The 20,207-nt window shown below is 36.2% G+C and overlaps 1 protein-coding gene across 3 annotated transcripts in view; it reads left to right on the top strand.

The window, feature by feature from the left end:
- The window catches only part of LOC138697101 (solute carrier family 2, facilitated glucose transporter member 1-like), a 299,093-nt gene that overhangs the window by 175,953 nt on the left and 102,933 nt on the right, over nucleotides 1-20,207 (top strand). Inside the window, exon 1 of one of the 3 annotated variants that reach the window (XM_069822714.1) lies at nucleotides 6,777-6,854. The exons of the other annotated variants lie outside the window; for them this stretch is intronic. Within the exon in view, the coding sequence (XP_069678815.1) occupies nucleotides 6,792-6,854 (63 nt within the window). The 5' untranslated portion in view covers nucleotides 6,777-6,791. Of the gene's footprint in view, nucleotides 1-6,776; nucleotides 6,855-20,207 lie in introns of those variants that run through there. 3 annotated transcript variants of the gene reach the window in all.

Here is a 20,207-nt window from a genome sequence, read left to right as displayed (position 1 = left end):
AGTTAATAGGAAGTTCAGTTTTTTAGTCAGTGATGGAGTACATTAATAGTCGTTTCTAACAATTAGTGTATTTTAAAAATGCGTAATATCTTCGAAGTGTGAATGTGTTCCTACAAGTTAGAATACACGTTGCTAACGTGTAGGTTTGTTATTGTTTAATAAGTAAATTTGAGTGTGCCGTTCACTATGGTGAATTCGTGTGCAGCGTTTAATTGTACATACACGTACAAGAAAGGGTCTAGAATTTCTCTGCACAAGTAAGTACAGTAATATAATTACCGTACAATTTATTTCTTGCTTGCTTAGCCTAGTTGGACATGTACCGACATAATAGATACAGACGAAGACGAATATCTAACACAAAAAAGCGTTGTTCTGAATATTAGGTTTTCAAAATACCACTAATAAACTTGTTTAAACTTATAACTTAGTGCTACTAATTACTAATTCAAAATTTGTTTGACAGAGTAATTAATGCCTGTAAGGTATATTTTATAGTCCTACTACTGCTATGATAATAAGCTAATGAATGGTACTTACGCCAATATTTTCAAAATAAAACAATAGGCTTACATATTTTTTTTTACAGGTATGGAAGCAGAGATATTAATATTTGTAGACGTGTTAAATTGACCATAATGACCATATATACATAAAGATCAGATGTCACCATACATCTAAAAGTTCTAACATGAATTTACATAAATTTGTAAGAAATTTAAGGAAGTCCATCTTATTAATTAAGAATCAATAGGTAAGCTCTTATTCTGTACACTAGGCCTAAAATTCATATAGCCTATAAGTGTTCAAGTACCTATATTTGACGGAGTAATTCCTGCATGTAAAGTTTATTTTATATTACTATGATAATAAGCTAATGAATGGTATTTATATCTTAAAACTAGAACATTAGTGTACATGTTTTTATTTTACAGATGCATTATACTATACAATATGAAAGCAGATCAAATTGTTCGTTTTCCTCTACATCAAAGGAAACATATGTGCATAGTAGGATATATATTGTTTTATGTAATGTACAATACATAGCTGGCAGTGTTTTACGAATAACAGGTAATAGACTACTAATACATAAATTTATTTTCACCTGAACTGGCTTACAATATGCATTTGTATTTTTTATTCGCTCTAAAAGATGTCAAATAACTACAACGTCTTTGATAATTATCAAATTGTTTCCGTCATCTTTCGTTTCACGTCATACTAACGGTAACTTGAATTATGTCCACAACGTAGTCGCTTTAAATCTCAACAGGGTTTTGTTTCATTTGGTTACTCCGATTGGTTTATAAAATATAAAAAACATATTATTTTAAACTTTAAACATGGGATATGCGGATGTCTGCTAGCCGGCGCTCTCCCCAAACATGGCGGCGGGCGCAAGCTTCAATTTGTCCCGACTCTAAACTTCTGCGCAGCCTGGGCTGTAGGGGCTCGGTAGCATCCATGACCCCAAGTTTCGGGGTTGTACGACCTATATGTACGTTTCTTTGGGGCAACGTCTCCAAATCAAATCATTGAAAGACTCGTTTACATTCTGAGTCTTGTCATGCAAACAGCTGCTCAACATAATGGGGTCTGTAAGCCTTTCGTAAATAGATTTAACTCACTTCTTGGCGCAAGCAGCTGCGCATGGAGTATGACAAAATTAAATTTCTCCATCAATAGTGGGAAAACCTAAATGTGTTATACAGGGAAATCATTTTATTTTTACTTCAATTTTTATTGTACCTGAATTTTTTAATGTACTTCACTCCCACCCCTTCTACTAATGAAGTTCCAACTCTCCTCCACACAGAACCATGGCCGCGTATAGTAAACATCACTGAGTTAGTGAGTATAGTACGTTCCAGAAATATGTTCGCGTTTTCCAGTGACGAAAGAGCTTTCAATATTGAATCATATTTTCGCACAGGTACTGTCCGTTTGCCTACGCCGTATCCCGATTTCCCCTACCTGCTTCTGCTCGCCCCTCTATAAGAGCTGGGCTGTCTTAGCTCTTTTCTGAAAACATTAATTTCTGTTAGGAATTGGATGTTTACATAATATTATACAGCTGTTTAAAATAACTTAAATAAAAGGGCCTCGTTAAGTAATTAACTGTCACTTGATTTCTCCCCCTTTCTACGATCCTGCGGCATGACCACTTGGACGGACAGTAGATAGCATGTCTGAGTAATTTTATATTTTCGGGTCGGGCAGAAGTGAAGATTGAATTTACAGTACGTAGAGTAGGTACAGAATTATTTCAACATGAGTTACTAGTACGAAGAACGAAACTGGCAATTGGAATTAGATGCAATAGTCTATAGTGCGATAATATGCACAAAAGAACTGAAGCCTATATCGAAATGAACGGCCACCATTTTCAAAAATGTATTTAAATAGCCATATTATGATTATTTTTCAATTTAACTTCATTCTCTGTATTGATCGCTAATATGCTGTAGACAGTATAATATACATTGCATAATGAATACGTCCGCATGGATAACTCAGTTCGTGAGTAAAAACACTTAACTTATTCTTAACACAGTACTGTATTTTGATTAAACAAAAATCTAATGAAAATTATCGAACTCAAAATAGCGATATTTCCTAGTTTACGTAAATACTACTTTTCTTCCCTCCTGTACCTAGTAAAGTGATTTGTTTGTGTTTTACGCCAGTATTATCGGACTACAGTCGTGGAAGGGGGTAGCGAACGGTGTTTCCGGTTCTCTAAAGGTATAGCCAGGTTAATATTAAAAATGTTAGTAAAAATAAAATGATGTCCCTGTATATGTTTAAAAACTAGAAGAATCAGGCTATAATATGAGACAAAAAACAAAATTTTCATTTTTTAAGGAAAATTGCCATTCTAGGAGTCGATGCATACCTTAAGCGCGAATTTATTAAGCTCGGAGAGCTATACTTCGCCATGGCATGAGTATTTTTCTATCGACCTGGATTCTACTTGGACAGACAAATGACGTCCACTGCACATTAACCCATGGACACGTGACTTCAGAGTCACGTGCGACGCAGCCAGAAGGATCAACAAGTCTGTGTCTCAATTCCAATTAACGGGGCGGAGGGGTTGCATGATTACAAGCCAAGCATAACATTTCACTTAAGTTCGTCTTAAATTTTCTTTATAGCTAAGCTGGACACTAACGATAGGAACATTGACGTCTAGCGTTCCAGGAGCGAATAAAAACCTGAGATACTCTTATTTGCATGTGATTAAAACCTATTTGAAAGCAATGCCCCCACGTGTCTTCCGCATCAGTGACCTTTAATCGCCTGTTCCATGCCTCGTTGAAACTTCTATACGTTTAAGCATCATTCGCGGACTTTGCAGTAGGGTTACCATGTGAATAAATTCTATAGGAGAACATGGAATCTAAAATAAGACGACATTGCTGAAAAAGGAGGAGTTTTTTTTTTAAATTGGTATGGACAGAATTAAAGATAAAAACAATGGTTCACCTTAGTCAGTTTTCTCACTGGTTGCTGGATCAGTATTACATCTGTATCCTACTTATTGGTGGAGCCCACTTTGTGCACAAGAGCCTGAAGGGACCAACTTATATCTTGTAACAACTATGGAACTGTTCACAGGACATGTCCTTGAAATTATATTTCACCATGACGATACCTCTGACTGTCTCCGTTAGCATGCGATTTCGTTCTGTTTTCCATTGAGCAGATATTAGGGAAAATACTCTCTCAGCACTTCTATTCTGACTTGGGATAAATAAATAGAATTGACATATTTTTAAGAGTTCTGAGAAAGTTTCGGTGCTCGCAGAACTATCGGAATTGAAGAATTTGCGCCATTGTTTATCTAAACTTAAATCTTTGTCAAAACTAACTTGATTGGCATATCTTTGTACATTTGCAGAATAAAATTGATAAAATAGCTTAGAATCATAAATAGTGACATTTTTAGAGTGTAAGAATTCAATGCATGTCAATAGATCATATTTTACGTTTTTTATGTGCTCCAACTTCAACTATTGAAAGCAGTTAAATTCTTTCATAGGTTTTCACCATTTGTTTAGATGTTCTATGCATAATATCGCACGTTATTCAATATTCATATTCATTCTAGTTGAAATTCGAAATGCCGGACATTTTAAATTTATTTTTAAATGCCTGCCGGACGGGATAAAATGATTAAAAAAGAGGACATGTCCTCCTTTTGCCGGACGGATGGAACCCTACTTTGCAGCAAACGACAATCACTTAAGACTAAAATACTCAGAATGAATGAGGCACTGTTTTTCATTCACTATGTTACATAATATGTCACACTCCTGTTTTAGATAATACTGTTGTCTCGAACCCATGGTCTAGGCGTCATAGTAAACAAGAGGTTAAAACTTGAAGACACCGCTATATTTTTTCTTATCTTTTTGTTTGTCTTGTTTTCTGTCTATTTATACAAGCTGCGCCATTAACTCACCATGCGCGTAGATTTTATCATATTTCATGTTTATGGAAATTATAACTTGGAATATCACCTAGTGACAAATAAGAGTATTTTGGCAATAACAATGCGTTGTCACATGAAGGACTTACAGGTGACACCATTTCGACCTTGTTTCACCAATGAACTTAGTGATGATATGGACAAACGTAACGAAGCATGCGCTTTACTACAGGAGTTTTCACCAGTATGTCGACGACATGTCGTCTTTTCTGATGAGTGGGTGATTTACCGCAGCAATCACAATCGAAAAATATTGTTTTGGGCAAAGGGAAATCCATATTTCACATTGGAATTCAAACACAGTCTACCACATGTGGAGAGATGTTGCTGCAAACTATGTGGTTAGGACATATTTTTAGGGGTCTGTTAATAGAAGAACCTATCTGGAGATGTTTCGACATTGATTAATACCCCAACTAACTGAAAGAGGAGTTATGGATCAGGTACGGTTGCAACAGAATGGTGTACCGGCTCATTTCGTTTTACTTGTTCATAATTTTCTAAACGATAACTTCCCATAAAGGTGGATTGACCGTAGATCTCCATCACCACCATTACCATGGCCTCCACGAGGTCCCGACTTGATCAGACCCGACAACAGCTTATGGGGATACATCAAAGGAAAAGTGGCTGCAAATTACTACCAAACAAATGATGAAAACTGAAATATGTTGTGAGAGCTGCCTTGTCAACCATTGCACCACAGATATTATATAAAATGTCACAAAGGACCTGGAGACGCATCCAAGTCTGCAGAGACAACAAAGGAGCTTACACAAATCAATGTTAAATCTCACTCCTATAGATGAATATCAGGTAACTTTATCAGGCGATTGGAACTCCACTCATCTTCGCCACTTCCTTTCTTCCTCCATCATCCTTTCCCCATCATCCCGTTTCTGGTTTTTCAGATCACTCTTCCGGCGGCTTCCCGAAGCTGCTGACTCTCTCGACCGGCCTCCGTGGAATGTGGTTCAACGATGTTGGATGCCTTCTACAATGGCACCCGAGGCGGACCTACTCGGGGGAGGAGTTTCGCCTCGGACCGACAGGAGGGCCTTGGGGGAATTTGTCGAATCAGGAATGGTATATGGATTCTGTCGGCTGTAGGGACCGGTCGTTAAGGAAGTCATGTGGTTAGGGCGGTGCGCGTAGGGGGATATGTGGCATGCAACTCATTCCATATTGGGGGTTAGCACAATAGATCTCAATAGGTCGCATTGCTGGGCTATCCGTGCCCCCCTCAATTAAATTCCATTCCATTCCAATAGGCGTAGGTTACTTATGGCGCACTCTGTAGCTCAAATGTTATAAATAATTTACGACAAAGATATACAATGATTAAATTAGGTGCAACATAAAAATCTTCTATCTTAATGGTTATAAATATGGCAGATTTTTCCTCGTGTGAACCAGCCATTGTCCGAAGCTGGTCTCAGACAAATTCACGCTAAGGAGATCGTTTCTTTTTTTGTCTAAGACTGTACATTTGTTAAAATAGCAAATGAGTTCAACACTAGAAATGAAATTTGCAGGCAGATATATGATATGAAAACGTAATTCGCAAAAGGGCCACCCTTCTGTAGTACAACATGTTAAGATTTTGTTAATCTTAATGAAAAATGGTAGTGTTGTTAATAATGAAATAAACAGACTATGAACATAGTGTTTATGTTTACCAATTAATAATGTCGTTTGTTGTAATGAAGGACTTTTAAGAGTTTCAACATCAATTATATTAAAACTTGAATGTAAACTACATCCTTTTCTGACTGAACACCCCCAATAAATTTTACAAATCGGCGTCTATGCTCTCTAGCATACAAGGTGAATGAGGTAGGTAGGTTTGCAATGGCCACTGTAGAACGCTGAAGGTATAAAATGCCGACCATTAAAGTTTAGTGAATATATTTAATAGACGCACGCAGATTGACGTACTTCAGCCCTCATATCTTTGGTTAAGTGGCTGCTGATTCAAAGCCGTAGTAGAAACCTCGGTGAGGAAGATCGAAGCGACTGAAGACTGTCGCTTCTTTATTGTCTATTCTCTGACTGAGCTGATGTGTACGTTGCATTAAAGCAGTAATCGCCAATGCAACGCACCCAAAATAGTCCATTATTGTTCCGCTGCAAGCGGTAAGAAGAAGTCAAGGTACTGTGTATTCCCTGAAGTCTATTTAGCGATCTACACGTCACAGAGGCCATTATGAGAAAAACAGTTGTACAAATCTATGTGTGCGAGCATGCTGCCAAACTCCTGGTACCAAAATAAAGTTAAGTAGGGGACAAATATATGGAAGAAGAAGATGTACCACGGACGAGACAGAATGGCAGAGGGAAAGAGCTCTTGTACTGGGTCTGTACTGTGTTTTCCTTTTAATTTACAGTTTTATAGTCACTTGAGAGACTTTTTCTATCTACTAATTTTTCAACCATATTCCTTAAGTACTACCCCTGATCATATACAGTATACATGGTCTGAAGTGGACAGGTACAGTGGCTGAATATATTGAACTTTGAGAAGGGATTACTTTTAGGAAATAGTCCTGTCACTTCAGACTAATGTACTATAGTTTTGTTAATTCGGCCACAGAAGACGGTAATATTATGTTAGTCGTACAGAGAATGAAATTCATGTCTGTAAAATATGCTGCTTGAAAGCAACATCATATAAGTAGCAAATTTGATTTGTTATATTGAATTATTTCAACGTTACAGTTGCTTGCTTGTTAAAATGTGTATATGATAACGTTATGCAATTTGTGTTCTTTTGTTTTGTGTGTTTTTGGAAAATATAATTTCAATTAGTGCTCCGCCATAAATGTTATAACTAAAACCTTGTGCATCCCTCGTGTTTATCGTACGGCTCGTCCTCCCTCCACACAGTACCTGCACTTTGCTTACATTTCCACTGTGCCTAAACAAGACTATCTACTGTTAAAGTGGTCCAAGTTTTGTTCTGCCCCACTTGACGAACCAAGAATCGCGTGAACCGTCAGTCAAATACTTCGCTTGCTAGAGCACGTGCGTCGTCTACTTAAAAACTCCAGTAATACTTAATATTGTAGTAATCTGTGACAATATACGGTTCCTTGTTATTATTTCATTAGCAATAACATCATAAACACTATCATGCTACTTACAGTGTGCCAGTAGAAAAGAACTCTGCTATTACTAGCACTGCTGCTGCTATTAAAATGCTTTTGGCGGGTGAGGCACAAAAAAGAACAATGACCAATGTTGCCGTAGATTCATAGAAGGATGAGCCGGAAACCAAATTCTAGTCTCACTCCACAAGCTTCAGCATCCAGGAACTATATCAAACCCCTGCATCGTTGAGCATTTTTAAGCTACAAAAATGTATCCACACTTAATACTAACTGAAATATTTGAGACAAAATACAGGGTGGTTCAGTGACTATGTTACAAACTCTTAGGGATAATAGATGAGACATTAATGAACAACTTTCATAAAAGGACTTTTGTCCGGAACCATTCCTTTCGGTAGTTACAAGCCTAGATATGTTAGTGTAACCAGCTGGAATCGAACTCAAAGCCATCCTTTTGAAGTTTGGTTGAAGATGACCTGTTCCTGCAAACGTTGGTGATTTCTCATAAACAAGCACAGTCTAGTATATACAGTCACGAAGCTTGAGTTGATGAGGGTACTAGGAACAATAGACTGTGCAGGTACTATTTCGCATTGTCTGTAATGAGGCGATAGTAGCGATTCTATTGGTTAGCAACTATCTATGGATGCATATTTACTACATATTGAGCTTCGTGACTGTATATACTAGACTGTGATATAAGCTAGTTGGCATCGTAGATGATATTTTGACTGATTAAACCTTACAACTTTCCTTCTGTTGCATTTTGCTCTCCCATAATTGAAATGCATCAGCAAGTTGCGAGGAAAGTTGCAAGGTTTAATCAGTGAAAATATCATTTACGATGCCAAGTAGCTTATACTATATTTATGAGAAATCACCAACGTTTGCAGGAACGGTCGTCTACAACCAAACTTCAAAAGGATGGCCTTGAGTTCGATTCTAGCAAGTTACACAGACTAATATATCTAGGTTTGTAATTACTAAACAGAACTTTTCCGGACATAGGTTCCAATATGAAATTTGTTCATAATTTGTCTCCTCTATCATCCCTAAGAATTTGTAACATAGTCACTGAATCATCCTTTATTAAAACTATGGGTAAAAAGGTTGTCCTTTCATTCTTGTTTATACTATAGGTGGAAAATGGAGTAGTATTCCAGAAACATGACAGTCGGTAGAGCGTTGGCGCTCGTCAAAGGTCCCGCATTCGACACCCGGCACTGGAGCAATTTTTCCCTTGAAATTATTCAAGTCAGCTTTACAGGAAGCTATACCTGAAAGCCAGATTTGCAAAATCCTTAAGCTGCTAAAACATGTTGGGGTGGGAATGGAAAATTAAATTATGGTTTATTTAACGACGCTCGAAACTGCAGAGGTTATATAAGCGTCGCTGGTGTGCAGGAATTTTGTCCCGCAAGAGTTCTTTTACATGCCAGTATATAGTTGGGAAGTATTGGAAGCACGTTGCAATCCCATGACTTTGTTCCTAACTGATATGATTACAGCCTTCATAATCTCCTCTTTCCACAGCTTACGACATTTTGGACTCATCTACAATGACAATTTTTTAAGAATTTTCGAATTGCCAGATTAATTATACTATTATATTAGTTTGCAGTAACATCGTCCTAATATCGCACTGTGCGATAATAGGAAAACAATAAGTGTGCGATATTGGGCAAATAACATACACGATACAAAATAGTTTGTCTCAGTAAAAATAAAACGTTTACAATATATCTTTAACTGAATAAAAATACTACACGACTAACCAAATCAAACTAACAGTGTATAAACGTTTTGCGCCTTGCCGCTGGTTGTATAACCATCTCCAATGCGACATACTACAAATATTTTCCCATTGCCAATTCCTGACTCAAGGCGTGTAGTATGTATTGAAGCTCGCAGCAATCCATCTGCGGGCGCTAACACTCCTTTTAATTGAATTGAATAAGTTGCTATTCCATTCAGGGTCTTATGCCTGTTCTGAGCTCATAAACCATGGGGTGCGATATTAGGCGCATGTGCGATAATAGGCACAGTTCCCTTAAATCTACTGACATGAGCCTGTCGCCTTTAAACATACTTAAATGCCATCGACCTGGGCCGGGATCGAACCCGCAACCTCGACCATAGTGGGAATGGAGACTTGCGAATCTTTTATAACGAGGTGCAACAAACACGACAGGCCTCCTGCACAGCGGACGGATATCGGCGAATATCGAACTTCTGGAATGAAACGTCTGACAGATTAGGACTATTAAAATATTGAAAGTGCATTTCCACTACTTCCATGTATGTATCGAGGTTTCTTGGAGAAGGTTCTTTACTTCATAGTTCACTGAATTGAATGAAACCGTTTTAGTGGTTTGTAATAGACTATAATGTACTTCTAGTTCGTAAGTAGCTACTTAACTTTGTGTCAGGAAATGCGTAGGCTTCGGTCGATAGTAAGTCAGTTTCATAAAAGGATCGTAATAGTCCTTAAAATAGGAATTCTTAATTGCCAATAAAAGTTGGCAACCGTATAACAAGATCGAAAATAAGACACGTGCCTGTTTCATGACTCCGTTCCTCCTACACAGAAAAGATGTGACACATGCAGGGTCTTTGTTATATACTGCAGTAGAATGCTAGGCATTGACTGAAAGACGAATATTTAATTTAATTGGCTGAACTGAAACGATGATATTGGAAAATAATCATATATATATATATATATATATATATATATATATATATATATATATATATATATATTCAAATTAATATGAAAATGTAGAATTTTGATTAAAGAGAATATGTTGATAGGCATCCTAAGGAATTGTATATAGTAAAACACAGGTCTACCAAAAAACATTGGAAAAATCAAAATGAAATATTTTGAAACAGATTCGAAGTTGAAGAATAATGATGATAACGTTTTCTCATTTTAACTTTATATCGGCGTATAATCTTACATTGGCCAAGCAATAACGTTTGTAACTAAAATCTAGCGGTCTAGGGTTCGATTACTGATAGGACAGGGAAAAATTTGCGTCCTTCCAAAGAAATAGTGTGTCTCTCGTTAATTTAAAAACCATTATTTAATGATGCTATATCAGCTGCAAGGTTGCCTAGCGAGATGGTATTCTGGCGACATGAATCCGAGGATTTACCATGGGATTAACTGATATTTGTCTTATAGTTAGGGAAGACCTCGGAGGAAATTCAAGAGAAAGAGAGATTTAAAGAAAAATACATCGTCTGGCCTTAATTAAGGACGACAGCAAGGATACGGAAATTAATAACATTAATACAATGAATTAAAATGAATATTGTTTTAAAAGTAAAATGCATAATTAAGCACCGTTCATATCAATGATCACCTCGGATTGAGGTTCTGGCTGATACGTACCGTACATCTGTTATCAGACAGTTGACGATATGTGTCAGAGGAAGAGCAATTGTTTATATGCATCTGAAGTCTGATTAGTGTAATAATATGTATCTGGTCAGCGATGTATGCAATGGAGGGGGGAAAGGAATTGGCCACACTATCCCATTATCTCCTGCCTTATTTGCCTCATGAGTGATGCCTTATTGACTAAACAACAACAACAACAATAATAATAATAATAATAATAATAATAATAATAATAATAATAATAATAATAATAATAATATCAATTGCAGAGTCCATTGCAAGAATGATGGATGTCACTTTCTTGTCGAAAATGAACCAAGACTGTCAATGCATAGCTTAAGACATATAGAATGTACATACAGAGTTATATGGCATTAACACTGATAGTCATTGTCCAGTAATGATCGGAAAATTACAGTTAAGCTTTGAGCGCTAAGCATATCAAACTTCCAATTGCTTCTCCTGCAAAATGTATTCCAAATGACATTCATCATTCTTGCAGTGGACTCTTCAATTATAAAATAAAATCTTAAGAGATAATCTTAAATTTATAAATAAAATATTTTGTTTAAAATTAGCATATGGCATATCCTTAATAATTGAGATCTTCTGAGTAGTATAAATTAAATTGTATAATCTGCAGGGAATCTTTAAGAATTTGGTTGATGATTTTTTTAATTTCGAAAGATGGTACTTTATTGATAATTGTTTTAAAAATTATATATAAATTTTAGTAAAGAACTCCGAGCACCAAAAAGTAAACCTATTACTGACCAATTGAAGAGAGGGATGTTAAACTTGGCACTTAGGTAGGGAATACAAGGCTCATAAATTATCAATCTGGTGAGCTTGGTTGAGATCTCTCTCTATGCTTATAGTTGGATCTATGATACCAGCCTTTTGTGCAATAGCCCTCTTCATGAACTTCCAAACTCTTGCAAGGTCAAGCAAGGCCATGCTTTCAAAACCAAGCCACCAGCTATACAGCTATATCTCGCGCAGGTTATGTGGGCGGCAGCACATGAAAATCTTATTCATTTCATCCACAGAGCATCCAAGGTCATGCTTCAATCACCGCTAAACAGCGTCTACCTACCTATTGCATTCATTTATCCAGCCACATCCAACTGACAGTATCTGACGCTTCTTCACACAATAACGCATGTTAGATACCTATGGAGAGTTCTAAGGAAACCGCCTGCATTCATTGATCTTTCTGTACCTGTCATACTTTTACGTATCTTATAAATCGGTTCGAACTGATTTCATTTCATCGCACCTCGTAAAGAAAGAGATTTAATTCTAGTTTTTGACACAACCTAAAGGTGGTAGTTGGGGCGCTCAGAATAATAATGGCAGATACCAACCGACCTCTAATTTTGAGATAGATGTACGACTGTGTATTCCTGCCATTTACTTTTCATACGGTGAGGTATCATATTAATTGGGATATGCCAAAGCTCTCATATTCCATATTGAAAATTCGTCCTTAGTGGGAAAGAAAGCTTTCTCAGTGAATAAATGGCATTTCCAAATGTGTGAGGTTTTGTTTGCGTCTACTACAAGTTCATGGCGTTGTAGTTAATAATATGATGGCGTCCACTAACACTTTTACTGGACATTCATATTGTTCCTCCTTGGATTCATTCATTCATTCATTCATTCATTCATTCATTCATTCATAGTGTTCTGCCCATGGGCAGGTCTTTCACTGCGAACCAGCTTTCTCCAGTCTTTCCTATTTTCTGCCTTCCTCTTTGTCTCTGAATTATATCTTAATGTCGACTTCATCTGATATCTTTTTCTGCCACGAAATTTTCTCCAGTTCACCATTCCTTCCAGTGCATCTTTCAGAAGGCACTTTCTTCTCAACCAGTGACTCAGCCATTCCTCTTTCTGATCAGTTTCAGTATTATTCTTTCTTTATTCACTCTTTCCAACACAGCTTCGTTTCTTACTCTGTCTGTCCATTTCACATCCTCCAGTCTTCTTCATATCCACATTTCAAATGCTTTTATTCGCTTCTCTTTACTTCGTCGTAACGTCAATGTTTCTGCTCCATGCAATGCTATACTCCACACAAAGCACTTCACTAGTCTCTTCCTTAGTTCTTTATCCAGAGGCCCGCAAAAGGTGCTTCTTTTTCTATTAAAAGCTACCTTGGCCATTGATATTCTCCTTTTGACTTCTTGGCAGCAGCTCATTTACATAGTAAAGATGTAAGTTTTCGTTTCAATCATATATAAATTCTTCAGTGTTTTATATACATTTTTAACACTTAGATAATCACTGATTGACTTGCATCTTCTTTACTGTATTAACTTTTAGGTAATTAGCCTACCTGGCTGACTAGTTTCGGAGTGTTTTCCTAGCCTAGGTTTTGGACAATGAAGGATAACACTTCGAAACTATTCAACCAAGTAATTACCTAAAAGTTAACACGGTAAAGAAGTTGCAAGTCAATCAGTGATATATAGATTATTCGTACCAGAACACATAAATAAATAAAACTCATCATTATCCCTTTTTTAATTTCCATATCTTCTGTTTAATTAAACAGCAAAAAACAGACGAATTAATAATGACAAAGGTTCAAGAATTTGCAAGTGAACTTTAAGCACCATATTTAACAAATCCTGAAAAAATGAAGTCATCATCATCATCATCCAATTCAAGCACTAGACCTAGTGTTCTGTTGCGATCTTAATGGTCTCAAGCCATCCTTTTAATGGTCTTCCAACAGATCGTTGTCCAGAAGGGTAGTAATGTAGCACTGCCTTTGGCCATCTTTCTGTTGGCATTCTCTCGACATGCTGTTTCCAATTAACTCTATAGGCCTAGACTTGAAGAAAATTTAATAGTCTATAAGTTGGACGTTCAATTCTTCCAAAATTTCTGCATTTCGTTTCCTATCCCAAAGTGCATATCGCGTCATTTTCTTCATGAATTAAATTTCGTTGGTAGTTATACCACAGTCTAGTACAGGGCTGGGCAGCAAGAACGGATTCTACTCTCTCACGGGGAACAATATGATTTCTCTTCATCCCCTTTCTTCCCCGCCGAAGACCGCTCAGCGTTGATTTAGTGACGGATGAATATTAAGCGTCCTCGTTTAGAGTCTGGATCCGCTCCCGATGCCCAGCCCTAATCTAGTATATACAGCCACGAAGATCAATACGTACGGAATATACATTCATAGATAGTTGCTACCTACTAGGATCGCTACTATCGCCTCATTACAGATAATGCGAAATAGTATCGGCACAGTCTATTGTTCCTAGTACCCTCACAACTCAAGCTTCGTGACTAGCCTACTAGACTGTGCTTATATGTTGAACATTTTTTTTTATCAAAGTCCAGGCTTCTGATCCATAGACTAAAGCAGATCGTGCTAAAATGTTGTACTTCTTTAATCTTGTATGTTTCTGTACTAAATTAATTAGTTGTACTGTAAAGAACCTCGGAGTGCATTTCAAATCTGATCTCAATTGGGATACACATATTAAATATACGTACATGCAAGAATGCATTCTCTATTCTCCATTCACTAAAAAGATTGTATCATTATCCATCTAAATTAAAACAAACGCTGGTATAGACACTCATTCTATCTCACTTCGATTATTGCGACGTTTTGTTCAGTGATATCAGGATTGATTCCTCTCAGAAACTACAGCGTGTTCATAACGCGTGCGTCCGCTTCATTTGTAATGTTCGATACTATGATCATATTTCACCTTCTTTCGAGAAGTTATCATGGCTTAGGTTACATGAGAGGAGAAATCTGCACTCGCTTTCTCTCTTATATCGAATTATGCACATTTCATCCCCCTCTTATTTATTCGCCCGTTTTCATACTCTCTCTCGCTGTCATAATATTAATACTCGATCAAACACGATAACACGCTAAAAAAATTCCACTCCACACATCCTCTCTGTATTCCTCATCTTTCACTGTTGCTACCTCTTGTTACTGGAACTCTCTGCCGCCTGAAGTCAAGGGCTGCCGAACATTGAAATCTTTCAAATCTAAGTTAGAAAATTATCTTATGGCGAGTTGCCAAACTAACTTACTATTATGACAAGTGTTGTATTGCCTGTTCCCACGTATTCACATTTTTTATATATATTCTAGTGATATTTAACTTATTTTATCTTTTTGTTTTCATATTTCCCGATAATGTTATAACTATAATGTGATAACTTGAGCTATATATAACTTAATCATAATTTTCCTTACTTTGTGTACCTAAAAATATTTTGTTCATTGTATGCTTTGTACTTCACTATTTTATAACTATTATTATTATTATTATTATTATTATTATTATTATTATTATTATTATTATTATTTTGACCTACTGTTAATATTTTATTATGCATTTTCCTTTCTTTCTATATGTTATACAGTATATTATGTCTGATTTCTGCTGACTTGTTGTTTATATTATGATTATCTTCTTCAGTTTTGTGTGTAAAATTGTAGTGTACTTTACTTTGTAAATTTGTAGTGTTTTTCGTAACGCAGTTTTACTCCTGGTTGAGTGTTAGAGAAGGCCGTATGATCTTAAATCTGCCAGGTTAAATAAACCCTTATTGTTATTATCAGGGAACGGATTTATATGGACTAAAAATATATGAAATATGTAAATATATATGTAGTTATTTTTACCAAAATATGGAATTAAATATGGATTTTTACCAAAATATGGAATTAAATATGGACTTAAAATTATAAAAAAATGTCTATGTACGTTAAATATTGGTACATTTTAATCAAACTAAACAAAAAATATAATGGACGTACCTTATCTTCCAATGTAGTTTCAACAAAACACAATTTTTATTGTCTGTTACCATAACAATAGGTTACAAACATTTCTTTCAAGTGCTGAAAAGTGAATCTTCTTCTATTGTCTCTGAGGATAGATTTATACTGACTAAAAGAGCGTTCGACGTCACAAGAAGTAACTGGTACATAATTCAATTTCACAATGTCTGCTGGGGATAAGTCCAAGTTAATCTTCACTGTTGATTCACCACTCATCACAGCAACAACCTTTTGTAGTTCTTCATATCCAGGGTTTTTTGAAAGTACAGTGTCCACCTTAGCTCTTACTGCATCTGCAACTTTACCTCTACCACGATTCAGTTGTTCCACAGTACTATTTATAATTTCAAAACTTTCAGATAGTGAAAGGTGCCTATTTTGGAGACTTTTGAGCGTTTTTATGATGCATGAAAATGTATGCTGAATGTGAGCTAAGTCATTCTTCACACTTATGTCACAGGTAACTGTTTTCGCAGTATCAATTGAGACTGCATCTTCAGAGTCCAATGCAAGGAGAACATTGTTAATAGAGTCTATATGTTCGGCATAATATTCAACTGCTTCTAGCCATGTACCCCATCTAGTTAAAATTGGCTTTGGTGGCAATGGAATTTCAGGGTACATTTCTTTCAACACGTTAACTCTACTGGGAGCTTTGAGAAATACTTTTTTCACTGATGAAATCAACAAATCTACTTTAGGGAAATTGTCTCTGACCACTTCTGCCACACGATGAAATGCATGCGCCACACAAGTAAAATGAGTCAATTTAGGATATACAACAGATAATGCTTGTCCAGCTTTGACCATATAAGGGGCAGCATCGCTAATAAAGAATAACACATTATCGTACATAATACCCTTTGGCCACAGGATACCCATAGCTTCGTTGAACAGTTTAACTATAGTTTTGTTATTGCACTTTTCTAGAACATCACAATGTAAAAGAATTCGTTCAGAATATTGTTCACTTAACAAACCGATAACTACATTACCAACAAGTCTACCTTCTTTGTCGGGAGTCTCATCAATGGAAACCCAAATTGAACTATCTTTAATTTCATCTCTTATCTTCTGTATTGTCTCATCGTAGATGGATGGAGCATACGTCTTCCTAAGTGTTGACTCATCCGGGATTGTATGTTGAGTATATTTTTCAAGGAATTCCCTGAAGACCTTATTCTTTAGTTTGTAGAGAGGAATATCAGCAGAGATGAGAGAACGGCACAGGTCGATGTTAAACTCAGATCTTACACTCGATGTTGTTGGTTGTGTTAAAAACAATTGTCTCTGCTTGGAATTTAGTTGTTTGTTGGCCTGATGTTTACTAGTTGTAATGTGTTGTTGCACCAGGAACTTTTGTGTAGATGATACTGCACACTGACACAAATTACAAAATAATATTTTATTGTCAGTTGATAAACCATCTTCTTTAAATTCTGAAATGTAACTTGTTAGTTTTGATTTTAAATTGACTGAATGACGTACTTTTGGCATATTTACCGTCTTTATAGTATGATTTACAAAACTGAACCTATGTGTACTCTGACTGGCATTTAACTGTTGAGCTGCACAACTGAAGTCTGTTAAAAATTTTAAATTAAATTAATACAGTTTTGTAACTTACTTTCCCATTGTTGATAGGACTGCTAATTTTCAAATAACTCTGATGTTAAAGGGATTACTGAACATGTGTTTAAATCTCTATTGTTGAAATGTATTTTTAAAAGTTAATGGAATTTTGTTTTGTTTTATTGTTAAACCTAATATAATATGGACTGTTTTATATGAAATATGGAAAATATATGGAAATTAACGAAAATATGTACTAAACTCTAAAATATGGAAAAATATGGAAAATAAAAGTAGGATTTTTCAACCCTACACATTGTGAAACATAAAGATAATGCAAAATATAAATTATATTAGCTTTATAAGTAAATATGTATTTACATATAAATCCTTTCCCTGGTTATTATTATTATTATTATTATTATTATTATTATTATTATTATTATTATTAAATTAGGTTGGAAACTGAATTGATAATGTCGATAACGTTTACAAAATCAGTTATTTTAGTATCGATATCCTTTTCTTTTTCATATGAAAGATGGTCCCTTAAATAGTTAAATGTGTTCACTTGTTCTAGAATTCTGTTTTCAATACAGATTTTACTTCTTATTGGATATTTACCTTTAGAAGCCATAACTTTTTACTTTTCTACAGAAATGGTCATATTATAGTCTTTTGCAACTGTGTTTAATGAATATAATGACTTCTGCAGATCGTCTTGTGAAGTGGCCAATAGAACCTGATCATGAAGTCAATGTTAAAAATTCGCTGAGTTTTAAAAACAAACATTGTCATTTTTCTCAAAATGAACTTTCTGTTGGGATCTGTCATTATTCTGAGCGCCTCTGTTATGAAGGCTTGCTTGTATCCTGCCTCGAGTGCAAGGAGTATTATTATTTTTACTAATCTATGCTTACTGTAGCTACAGATCTGTATGTGTATATCGTCTATATGCCTATTTTGTGCTTCTTTAGTAGTCGGGAATCAATTTTGCCCATCAATATCCTCAGTGAAGGTTGTGGGCATGTTTGTAATTGGGAATGTAGCCTTTATCTGCGCCGGTCACGCGACATGTGACCTGTTTACCCACTTCTGTTTTATTCGATAAAGTGAGGGCTAGCGAGGTTTTGGAGCAACGTGTATACCTGTAGTGATGGGAACGATTCATTCCATTGTTGGAGTGGTGTAAGTTCATATTTCGATTGCATGCTGCTGACGCCGTAACTTCATTTTGTCGACTCTTGCCTTTCGAGTGGTTCAAACTTCATGTCTGACGCAATTCGATACCTGGTTTCACACAACTTAAGCATGTAGCAGTGATAGCCAGTTAAAGTAGCTTCACGGAGCTGCAAAATCACAGTCTAACAAGGTGCTGAAAATGCAAAGAATTGCATTCCATATGTTCTTTCTTATATCTTCTCTTCTTTGTTTTACATAGAAACTTGACAGGATTCACGAACGAAGAACACGTGTTCTTCGATTGTGTACAGTAGTGGTAAAAAAACCGGACCGACCCTTGTAGCTATTTCAGAGCCTTGTTCACTCCAGAGCACGATAGACTGGTAGCTAAGACTTTCGTGATTCGAATTCAGCCTGGGAAGAGTGGGAAGGAAACTTTTTTTTTGTTCCTTAGTAGTCAAACTTATTCCCAATACTTTTCGATTGCAGCGATATTTTACTACTTAATGAACTTATTATTCCCAGAACATGAATTTTACCAGCAATCGAAAAGTATTGGGAATAAATTTGAATAAGGAACAAAAAAAAGTTTCCTTCCCTGGCAGGATTCGAACCACGAAGGTCTTAGTTACCAGTCTATCGTGCTCTGGAGTGAACAAGGCTCTGAAATCAGCTACAAGGATCGGTCTGGTTTTTTTTTTTTTTTTTTTTTTTTTGCTACTACTGAACACTGTTAATCCCTAGGCACTGGAGCCAACACTACCGAGATGCAGTGTAGTGGAACAAAAAACTATCAAGGTCACTGGAAAAGTCTAAACATATTGGAGGGATTAAATCCTGTTTTATATTGTTGAAGGTATATGCATACAAAATTTCAAGACAAACTTTAAGTAAATGATAGTTTTATAGACAAAAGTTTGAGACTTCTAGCGAGGGAATCACACGTGCATAACAACACTGAAAATAGTAATTGTTGTTTTTTTTTAGTCAACTGTCCGAAGACAGGTTGAACCTCGTGACCCAATAAGGCATTACTCATGAGGCAACTAAGTCCGAAGACATGATGACTCTTAAATATGCAACATGACCGTTTGAGTCTTAACGCATATTTTCAATCGCTGACGCAAAAATGTTTTCAGACAGGCCTACTCACGAACAAAATCATGAACATATTTTGTTTTAATTTACATTAATGAACCAAACCCCCGCTTTGGCTCTGGATGGCGTATGCACTCTAAGCGGTCCGTAGTTCGATTCCCGTTGTGGAAGAGATTTATCTTACATCCATGGAACTGGGTGTTTTTGTCTTGTGCTGTCTTATGTTGTTTCAGCGATGGTCCTGTGCTATGCTAACCATACGGTCAGTGAGTCCTGCACTGTTATTGTCTAGTATTGGCCAATTGTAGTAAACGACGAGCAAGTTTTGCAATTCGCCTCCAGTTGACCTACATGCGTGACTATGGACTTCAGTGAATTGCTTGTTTTTTAAATATGTTATTTAACGACGCTGTATCAACTTCTACGTTATCTAACGTCAGTTTTTCAGTTGGTTATTTATCGACGCTGTATCAGCTACTCGGTTATTTAGCATCGAAGGAATTTGTG

The sequence above is a fragment of the Periplaneta americana genome, chromosome 1 (assembly GCF_040183065.1).
Source record: "Periplaneta americana isolate PAMFEO1 chromosome 1, P.americana_PAMFEO1_priV1, whole genome shotgun sequence".
Classification (NCBI taxonomy): Eukaryota; Metazoa; Arthropoda; class Insecta; order Blattodea; family Blattidae; genus Periplaneta; species Periplaneta americana.
Note: the sequence above shows the minus strand (reverse complement) of the source record. Positions and strands in the feature narration are given on the sequence as shown.